Genomic DNA, 11,357 nt, shown 5'->3' with positions numbered 1-11,357 from the left:
GAGGGCACTGGCCCGGCGAAGAGGCTCCCACTGTAACCCTCAGATCACCCAGAGCACTAGCTGGCGGTCCTCTGCTCGTGGCAGAGAAACTGGGATGAGTCTGCTCCTTTCCCTTTAAGAACGGAGAGACGCGATCGCACCGTTGCCATGGTCATGCACTCGCAGTGCGGGCATGAACCCATAGGCGTAGCTAGCTTGAAGCATATACGTGTCCACGAAAGATGATTCGCCTCATAACACTCACTTGTGATTGGCTGAATGTTAGTTCACTCAAATCTATGTAACAAACCAGAGAACATGGGCGGGAATGGTGGTGGCGGTGTGTCAAAAAGTGCGGAGGACAGAATCATCTTTATCTGAAAGTGGGGGGACATGTCCCACGCATCCTCCGCGTATTCTATGCCCATGAGTGGATGCTGTCGCCTTATATACCCGTATGCACAGGGAGTGGCTCAGCATGCAAAATCCACTAGCCAATTTTCTTTGGCGTTTTCTCTTAAACTTAAACAGGTATAATATCTTAAAGATGATTGGAGCTCCCGAGTAAACCCCTAATGTTGTCACGACATAGTGACTCATAGTGACCGACAGATAGGGAACGTGATTTTCTTACTTAGTATTTTTGTTTTGTTTTTCCAGTAAAAATATTTAAACGTTCCTAAAAAAGGGAAATCAAGGTACATTTACATGATATAGAAAATTACACACTATAAGAAAGTAAGCCTTGTAAATTCAAAAAATGTATACAAATTTCGTAAGTTTATGCCTTAAACAAGAACAAATATCTGCCAGTGGGTCAGAAAAAAAAACTTAATTCAAAGTGAAACCTATTGAAAATTATTTTTCTGACTCCATTGGCATTTATGTTTTCTTGTTTCAAGCATAATCTCTTAATTTTCATCCTTTTTCTAGAAAATAACATTTATTTACTTAAGTCATTTTGCTTCTCAAGTAAATGTATCTTGATTTAAAAATGTTTAGAAATGTGTACTGGATAACAAGATTGAGTAAGAAAATCCTTTTTTTTCTGTATTGTATGACAAAAGCTGACTCATTTCTGTTTATTTCTCCAGAGGATTTTTTAGGAGAAACATTTGTGACAAATTCTCTAACTGAGGTTTAGGATCTTCTTAGGGTTTTCTTGTCTCTAATGAGGAGCGTTTGTAGCGTTTTATGAGGCGTTTAAATGAAAGTCAATGAAAGCAGCGGTGCAGCTGAACGGCCCCCGTGAGGACCGGCGGTGCGCCTTATTCTGTTTGCTTTTAAATGAAGCCAGACCGCAGGGATCCACTTCAAAACCAACTGACCAGAACTTAAAAAACCCATTTGCAGAGCGATTTGGAAAAGATTACAGCTGAGCCATTATCTCATAAGCCTGACATATCTGTGCGCTGAATACAAATCAGCGCTTACTGCTGAAAACAGCACTCACGCTAATACAAGATGACAGCCAGAGAGACCGAGAGTTTGAATAAAACCGAAGAACGGATTTTAGGTGAAAATTTGACAATTTACACAGAAGCTGATGTGTTTACCTTTTAGAGTCAAACTCTGAGGTTTCAGCAGCAGGCATTTGATCACCAGTGTATGTTTATGTACATGTCAACCCACATTTTATGACTAATCTCAATGAAAACAGCATCATAAGGGGACTAATAAACTGCAAAAAAAAAAAAAAAAAAGTATTTTTTTCCAGTACAGCTAAACTTTCTTAAATTGATGCATTTACTTGAGAATGACACCAACTTTATATTATATTATTTATATTCATGATTCAAAATACATTTAGACATTTAGAAAGCAAACACTCAAATTAAAGACTATAAATAATTTATATTTATTTAAAAATTGTGTGATATTTTTTTCTATTCAGAAAAACTATTCATTCTTAATAATAAATTAATAATTTTACAGATTGGCTAAAAGTCACAGTAATATTAAATCATGTAAGCAAAATTTTTTTAAAGTTAATACATATTTGATTTTTTAAAATGTATTTATTTATTAATGCACGATAAGCAATTCAGCTCTTACCACATTATTAATTTTATATATTAATGGCAAATTGCAGGTCACGGTAATATTAAATAATTTTCAGTGAGAAACATTTAATGTAAATAAATATTTAATCTTTTTTATTTATTTATGCATGATAAATAATTTTTTTATTCAGTCCATATCACATTAATAATTTTATATATTTTTGGCCAATTGCTGGTCACAGCAGTACTAATTAATTTCAGTGAGAAACATTTAATGTAAATAAATATTTGATGTATATATTTTTTTATGCATTATAAATAATTTTTCTATTCAGTCCATATCAAGTTTATAATTTTACATATTTCTGGCCAGCTGCAGGTCACAGCAATATTAAATTAAATAAACATTTGATTTTTTTTTATACACAGTAAAGATTTTTTTATTCATCCCATGTCACATTAATAATTTTACATATTGTTGGCAAACTGCAGGTCACAGTAATATAAAATAATTTCAGTAATACATTTTTAGTGTAAATAAACACCTGATATTTTAAATTTATGCACAATAAACAATTTTCTACTCAGCCCATGCCACATTAATTATTTGAAATATTGTTGTCCAATTGCAGGTCACAGTAATATTTAAAAAATTTGAGCAAGAAATGTTTAATGTAAATAAATATTAGATGTTTTATTTATGCATAATTTTTTACTGTGTTGCATGTGCAATGTAAAATCTGTGTAATTTAATTACAATTACAAATCTAATAATAAGTAATCTACTATTTAATCTAAAAAAAAGCATTAAACATTTCATCGATGATAATCATAAATATAATAAATAGTGTAATTTCTGCACCACTAGCGTAATTTTTTTTTGCAGAAAAAATTCTCAATTTTTTTATTTTCTTCATAAAATGTGCGTGTTAGTGTGTTGTGCGTGTGGTTGCCAGAGTACTGCCATGGCTGTGTGTCACTCACGTGGTGAAGGCGGGGTTATATTTGGCCCCCAGGTAATATGAGTACAGGTTGAACATGCCGATCATAAAGGCCACGAAAACCATGATGAAGATGACCATGAACTTGAAGATGTCCTTCACCGTTCGTCCCAGAGAGATCTGCAGCGGACCGAAGCTCTCATTGGCCGGCAGGATGTAGGCGATGCGAGAGAAGCTCAGGACAACAGCGATGGCGTACAGACCCTCCGAGATGATCTGAGGATCGGACGGCCTCCACCTGTTCCTCGCTGGAACAGAGAGACACACACAGAGCTTTACTGAAAATACAGCACCAATACCATGGCACATTATGTAACTGGAAGCTGATTCAGATTAAAAGGAATGGCAAAGTAATGTCACGCGTGTTCAGGGTTTGATGGTTTGAATTCAAAGAGAATCAGAGGGAGGAAGTCAAAGGTGGAGAATGCTAATGAAGACCTTGTTCAGGGATTCTGAATGAACACAATGAAGATCAAACACACATTCAACGGTAAAGCTGATTCAAAGATTTCACCAGTGCACATACTCTTTATGTATGTATACATACAGTATATGATTGTGATTTCAAAAGCTGCGGTATCACTTTCACACCAGCAGATAGCAGCATTGATAACACATATCAGCTCTATCATACTAGTCATACTATCTCAGAGGTATGTATTATGTATGCATGCCATTCTCAAACAACCTACCAACAAGTGTTGTTTTAGTATTATTTATATATTATTTTGTATGTATTAACATTTTGAATTAGCTTTTATTTATATATTTTCAGTATTCTTTTTATTGTGTTTAAATTTTTGTATTTCCTTTTTAATTTGTTTAAATTTCAGTATTTATTTTTGTTTTGTTTTGTGTATTTTCATTTTTTTTAATATTCCGGTTTAGCTTTATATTTATTTTAATTGTTGTCAAATTTTAGCTGATTTTATTTTACTTCATTGCCAAGACAGCATTGCTTATTTTCATTTATTTTGACTTGACGTACTAAAATAACTAAAATAATAATAATTAATTTCTTAAACTTTAATTAAAATTAAAAGGAAAAAAAATCGAAATATTAATAACAATACAATATCTCAATACTAAAACAAAATAAAAGTTTAAGTTTTCATCTAATATTTATATTTTATTTCAGTTTTTTTTTTCAATTAACAAAAACGTTAAGTGATAATAGTTATTCAGCATATGACATATGACAGTCAAACCTGCAATACACTTTTATTTAATTAAAATCTGCACAATTTAAATGATTAAAGTGATATAAAAAATTAAAAAAAAACTATACGGGTATATTTTTAAAAAATCATGAAAGTGACAAAAACAACAACATTTCTGAAATGTTTAATTAAACACACACACACAAATGAATTCAAAATATGAATTAAAGTCTCGATACTTAAACAAAATATAAGTTTTCAATCTAATATTTATATTTTATATTATTTCAGCTTTTTTCAATTATAGTTTTAGATTTGGCTAACAATAACAATGTTTGATTTTCCATCCAGTCAAACAAATAAACGGAAATCTCACTCTTGACTTGCTACACACTCGGTTTCATATACTTTTTTTTTAAAATTTTTTTTATGGCTATGTATGTTAGTAATTTAATACTAGAATAATAGCAGTACACAAAAGTTAAGGCCGTACATAAGAGTTACAGCTAATCTATTAGTGTCCAGAGCTAATATACAGCTAAAACACAGCAGTGGCTGATTTACTGCAGGATTCTAGTCAGAAAGTGTTGGAGACAGAAGCGTAAGGTCAGACCGGTCAGATTGCAGCTGAGATAATGATGCTAACACACCTACAGATCTGCATCACGGCCTCTCATTAACAATTCTACCGAAAATACCTGAGCTCACAATATGAAAACTTTCTACAGACAGATAACTCACATAAAGTTTACTATGGTAAACAAAATTTCAGCTAAAATACCATAATCACTTGTTTTATAGCAATACAACTATGCTAAATTGGTATTATCTGCCACTGTCATTAACGAAAAGGTTCTATCTATCTATCATCTATCTATCTATCTATCTATCTATCTATCTATCTATCATGTTTACATTATACATTTATTCATTAAAATCTGTACAGTTTAAATGAATACATTTTAGTAATATTTATATAAAATAAATTAATAAAAAGTTTATTAAATTAAAATAATTTAATAGTATTTCAGTATTCACAGAATACATACAAAAAAGTAATGATAATTTGTTGTTCAAATCATTGTTATTTTAGTATCATTGTGAAACTATTACAGTTTTTATTAATATTGTGAATGAGTTTCAGTTTTAATATTTTCTATTTTCCTTTTAATTTTAGTTAAAGTTTTAGTAATTTTGTTGTGTGGTTTTGTCATTTTTAGCAGTTTTTTATATGTCTATATATATTTACTGTAACATCTTTAGTTTAGTTTTAGTTATTTTAGTACATCAAGTTCAACTAAATTAAAATGATAAAGGCTGCCTTGACAACTAGCTGAAATAAAACGTTTTTTTTTATTTTTTCTATTTTATTTTATTTCAGTTAACGTTTATTTTATTTCAAGTAACAAAAATGTTTTAATGGTTTTCATTTGAGTTTCAGTTATAGCTTTAGTTAACTATAATAACCCTGATTCAAATGTGGTTTTCGTCATGCAAATAATGTCACTGCAAAAACATATAAAGACCTTTAATGAACATAATATTCTTATATTTGATTTTCAGGTGAAATGTGACCTTGACATGTTCTTGACATGATTCGTCAGATTTTCCCATCTTCCCAACTATATTTTTCTCATATTTTTCCAGTCACCTAAATGTTGGTGTGGCCAAGAGTTCAGACAGACATGTGAAGTTCTGCATGCATTTACACACCATATGTGAAGTAGGCAATGTCAGCGGGAAGTGATGCATTGCTGATGTCATGGTTAGGGACGTGCAGGTCGACGTAGACCTGAGCTTTAGATGCCTTGAGGAACGCCATGAAACGAGCGGTGAAGGAGGCCACGAAGATCGACAGCATCCCAAAATCCAGAACGTTCCACAGGTGCATCACGTACTCACGCGGCCCATCAGTCCAGATCTCCTTACACTCTGACCAGATCATGCCTGAAACACACACACATACACACACACACACACACACACACACACACACACACAAACACAAACACAGAGAACAATTTCAAATCCAGACTATGATAATAATTTTTACTGTAGCTTCTGATCACACTGCAAAAACTACTGTTCTTCCCCAGTATTTCAGTCATGTTTTCCAGAACAATTGTCTAAGATTCTTAAACCAAGATCCAGTTACTTGAGAAGCAAAACGACATAAGATCAGAAGTATTGTTTAATGAAAACTTGATCAAAATGAACTGAGTTTTTGATTAAAATGAGAACAAATATCTGCCAGGGGGCTCAGAAAAATCAATTTAATTCAAAGGGAAAACAAGTTTTTTTTTTTCACCCAATTGTCAGGTATTTGTTCTTGTTTTAAGCATAAACTCATTTAATTTTGTTAAATTTCTAAGAAAACAAGACTTAGACAAAGATATCTGTATTGTAAAACAAGACAAAAATACTGAGGAAGATATAATTTTTTAGAAACGCATACAACATTTAATGTCACGACTTCATGAATTTAAGACTTTCTGCTCTGATTTAAGACCTTTTAAGGTCTCAATATGTGGAAATGTGAGTTAAGACTTCTTAAGACCTTTTTCAGACTTCAGAAACAATGAATGAATGAATGAATGAATGAACAAACAAACTATAATAAAAAATAATTTGACCCTTGTCTTAGACGCAGATAAATAAAAATATATAAAAATCCACCATATAATATTATTTAATAATATTAAATATTATTAAAAATATTACTTAAAAAAACTCTATAAATAAACAAACAAACAAATATATTTGAAGTCCCAATTTATTCTACAGTATATAATAAGTTGGAAGTTGAAATGTCTTGTAGAACGCAGTTTATCATTTGACTCTTGTCTTAGATGCAGATTGTAAAAATCTACCATATATATACTGGTGGAAACTCTTAGTAGGTCAATGAAACAATGAAATAAACTAGTGAGATTTTGAACAGTGTGTTTTAATTGTATTTGTTATCTCCACAGGACAAAAGTGCCCATAATGAAAGAAACATCATTTTACGGCTGCTTTTGTTCAAAGATTGTGAGTTCTTCTAATGGACACTGATAAAATGATAAAAAAATGTATAATAAAAAGTATAGGTTTTAAAAATGATAAAGTAATAGCACATCTCTCAGTAAACTGAATGAATTGAGAAATCATTCATATCTGCAGTACCAGTGGCTGTTCAAATCCCTGACCCTAAATATGTAAAATATTAGTAAAACTATTACTATTTAATTAAATTACTATAAAATCAAATCACTTGACAATGACGTTCTTTCAAAATGGAATAAAACATGTTTTTTTGTTTCTACACACACACACATACAGATGTGGTGAAAGACATCACTGAAACGCATCTATAATCAGCATAATTTTACCTTCCATTACCTGTGCAGACCGACCACAACTAGAATAACACACACACACACACACACACACAAACCCTGACCCGGGCCTTACCCAGAACCCATTTCATGATGAGGAGCTCGGTCCAGGAGAACTGTGTGGTCTTGACGCGGAACACCTGCCGTGGATGGTCTGTTATGGTCTCATTGGGGAGATTCTTCACACCCTCGAATCGATCCGACGCGTTCAGAACCAGCAGACCCAGAAAGATGGTGAATGACACGGCGTGAGCGACAAACTTCATAAAGGGACTCCGTAATATCTGACCCAACTGAAAGGGAGAAAGATGAATATGAGATATTATATAATAGTACATACAAATCTAAGATAATATAACTTTAAATAGGAATGAATGAAGCCCTTAATGTAAATCAAAGGGTACGAAGATGGTAACTTAAAGTGCCCCTATTATGCCATTTCGAATATTGCCTTTCATGCAGTGTGTAAACAATCTATAAAGCTGTAAAGACAAAAGTGCCTGATAAATAAAGTTATTGTCTCCCAAAAGAAAGAATCAACTCGGCTATATGTCACTGGGTAACACATTTCTATAATTACTACCTATGTTCTACGTTGGCCGGCCACGAACAACTTGACCCCGCCCACAAACACTGTAGCTTGTTTGTGTGGTTAACATCATGCCACTGTGAAAGTTAATTTGTTTTATTTTCACTTCCGAATGATGAGACTGCAAAGAATCAGTGGTTAAAATTATTTTTTTTCCACTGTTCCACAGCAGTACAACCCCAATCTTTTTTTGTGTTCCCGTCATTTTACTGACGACTGCTTCTCTAGTCTTCAACGTGGGATTCACACAACGCTTGCTCTTGAAAGATGGCTCAAGTTTATTTGGACCAGCTGGCTCCACTGAATCACAATCTGTAAGTATGTTTATATTTTCTATAGAGCGTTCAAAATACAGAACTATGGCAATGGGCATATTGTTTCCGACACGCGCTATACGCGGTAGACCAATCACAACAGACTGGGCCATCTGACCAATCAGAGCAGAGTAGGCTCATGGAAAGTAGGGGTTTAGAGAGACTGAATCTTAGAACTGCTTCAAATGAATTATTTGAGAATCGTTGGAAAATGAGGTGATATTAAATGCATATTTTGAGAAAACTAAAGCATGTTTTGACCTTACATGCATGTAAACCTATTGTAGGAGACTCTTAAAACAATATTAGGGAACATTTAAATGGCATAATAGGGGCACTTTAATGAATAATACAAAGTTTTTATCTTTAAGTTTGTGACACTAAAATAAAACACAAAAAAACAAACAATGATGGAGGGGAAAGTCACTCAGATTTAGTGCAACATGAGCGTGAATTATTCCTTTAAAGTGTGACTCATCAAAATTCATGAAGACGATGTGAATGTGAGGTGAATTTCATAGTGCTGATTTTCTGATTATAAGCTAGAGACTCACACAAATCTGTATGGAATAATCCTACTGTGATATATATTGATTCTTTTAAAGATTCGGTCACATATATAAACACATTCAACAATAACAGAGAAGTTTCTCTCAGATGAATTAGCTCTTACTGGAGGTTTATGAAACTATTTTTCTCAGAATGATCATCAGAAACTTTGTCCAAAATCAATCATTTGTATTCAGTGATTTTCTCAGCACAGATGGCGTGAAGGTTTTGATTGCCCTCGAGTTCAAGTGTCTTGCACACAATACCTTCATCTTCATCATCATCATCATCAGTCAGGCATTCATCTGTCTGCTTGGCTTTCATCACCTCTCTCTCTCTCTCTCTCTCTCAGACAGTCAGAGTTTAAACACTTTAATAAGATGTAATCACACTCTGCATAGGCAGCTCCCTTATAAGGGAGCATCCTAACTGAAATGGACCCTCATAAGTGACTGAATTAGAACACTCTACATAGGTAACATCACATAAACAGTGCTCTTCATGTGAATCACACAACTTATTTCAATTTGATGCTAACATGCAAGGATGAGGAGTGTTTCAGATACGTGCACTTAAAATACATTTAAGTTTAGCATTTTTGTATTTTCAAAATACATAAAATATGTTGTGCTAGTCAACCTCTTTATTAGGCTGCTGATTTCTTGAATTAACTAGGTCAGGCTTTTAAACCCAAACCTTTTTTTTTTGTCACTCAACAATTTAACTTTATGTTTTGGAATGGAGCAAAAAAGAAACACAAACACACATTTATCTAAATGAACACACCACCACGGACTTCTATTGTTTCATATAAAGCTAATTATAATTATTATGGATTAATCTTAATCCTAAAAGTTATTAATTTTAAAATTAAAAATTGTCCTCAAATGACACATACACACACACACACACACACACACACACATTCTTGCATGTGTGGTTTACGGGGACTCTCCATAGGCGTAATGGTTATTATACTGTACAAACGATATTTTCTGTCGCCCTACCCCAACCATACACCTAAACCTATCCCTCACAGAAAACTCTGCATTTTTTCTGATTTTCAAAAAAAAACAAACAAAAAAAAAACAGCATTTAGTATGTTTTTTAAGCCTTTTGAATTACAGGGACACATGAAGTGTCCTCATAAACCACCTTCACATTGTAATACCTGTAATACCCACGACATTATACAAATTTGTGTCCTCATAAACCACCCAAACCAGTGCAAATACACACTTTTCCTGAGAACCTCAAATGCTCTTTCCCCTCCTCTGTCTCTTTCTGTCTCTTTGTGTGTGTCACACATCTCTAGAAACTCACAGCACTTCCTGTCTGACAAGCTCTGATTAGATTTCAATCCCAAACCCTTGACAAAAGCTGAGAGTCAGTGTGTATCTCCTCATCCACAGTGTATCTGTGCTTGTGCTTGTAGGAGAGTTGGTCTGTAATAGAGTGTCAGTGTGTGTGTCTGTGTTTATTCATGTGTGATTATGAAAAAGGTGAAGCTTTTACCTATTATATGAATTTTAAGGGGTCTTATCAGGGAAAATTGGATTTTCTTGCTATTTTGAAGTAAAAAGCTCTTTTCTTGCTAACTTTACTGAAACTAAACTGCAATGATAAGTGACATTTCTCCCCACAAAGCTTTATTAAAAAAAAAATATATATATATAATATAATATAATATAATATAATATAATATAATATAATATAATATAATATAAAGGAATGACTGGCAACGGGCTGTTGAATTATTACAAAATTACACCTCAGGTGTGCATTATTTTCTAATAATTCAACAGCCTGTCATCAATTATTCCGCTAATATTACGGTTACCACACCTTACATATTGTTCAGATGTATTTCAAGACATTTGTGACTTAAAACACTCTTGTCTACCCACGACATTATACAAATTTGTGTCCTCATAAACCACCCAAACCAGTGCAAATACACACTTTCCCTGAGAACCTCAAATGCTCTTTCCCCTCCTCTGTCTCACTCTGTCTCTTTGTGTGTGTCACACATCTCTAGAAACTCACAGCACTTCCTGTCTGACAAGCTCTGATTAGATTTCAATCCCAAACCCTTGACAAAAGCTGAGAGTCAGTGTGTATCTCCTCATCCACAGTGTATCTGTGCTTGTGCTTGTAGGAGAGTTGGTCTGTAATAGAGTGTCAGTGTGTGTGTCTGTGTTTATTCATGTGTGATTATGAAAAAGGTGAAGCTTTTACCTATTATATGAATTTTAAGGGGTCTTATCAGGGAAAATTGGATTTTCTTGCTATTTTGAAGTAAAAAGCTATTTTCTTGCTAACTTTACTGAAACTAAACTGCAATGATAAGTGACATTTCTCCCCACAAAGCTTTATTAAAAAAAA

General features: G+C 33.2%; 1 protein-coding gene across 1 annotated transcript in view; it reads right to left on the bottom strand.

The window, feature by feature from the left end:
- The window catches only part of LOC107677014 (short transient receptor potential channel 7-like), a 79,795-nt gene that overhangs the window by 14,056 nt on the left and 54,382 nt on the right, over positions 1–11,357 (bottom strand). Inside the window, exons 4-6 of the mRNA XM_016471794.1 lie at positions 7,597–7,813; positions 5,857–6,090; positions 2,967–3,231 (exon numbers count right to left, since the gene is read on the bottom strand). Coding sequence (XP_016327280.1) covers positions 2,967–3,231; positions 5,857–6,090; positions 7,597–7,813 — 716 coding nt within the window. The remainder of the gene's footprint in view (positions 1–2,966; positions 3,232–5,856; positions 6,091–7,596; positions 7,814–11,357) is intronic.

Source organism: Sinocyclocheilus anshuiensis, unplaced genomic scaffold, assembly GCF_001515605.1.
Source record: "Sinocyclocheilus anshuiensis isolate Anshui unplaced genomic scaffold, SAMN03320099.WGS_v1.1 scaffold564, whole genome shotgun sequence".
NCBI lineage: Eukaryota > Metazoa > Chordata > Actinopteri > Cypriniformes > Cyprinidae > Sinocyclocheilus > Sinocyclocheilus anshuiensis.
This window is presented reverse-complemented; position numbering and strand designations above follow the sequence as displayed.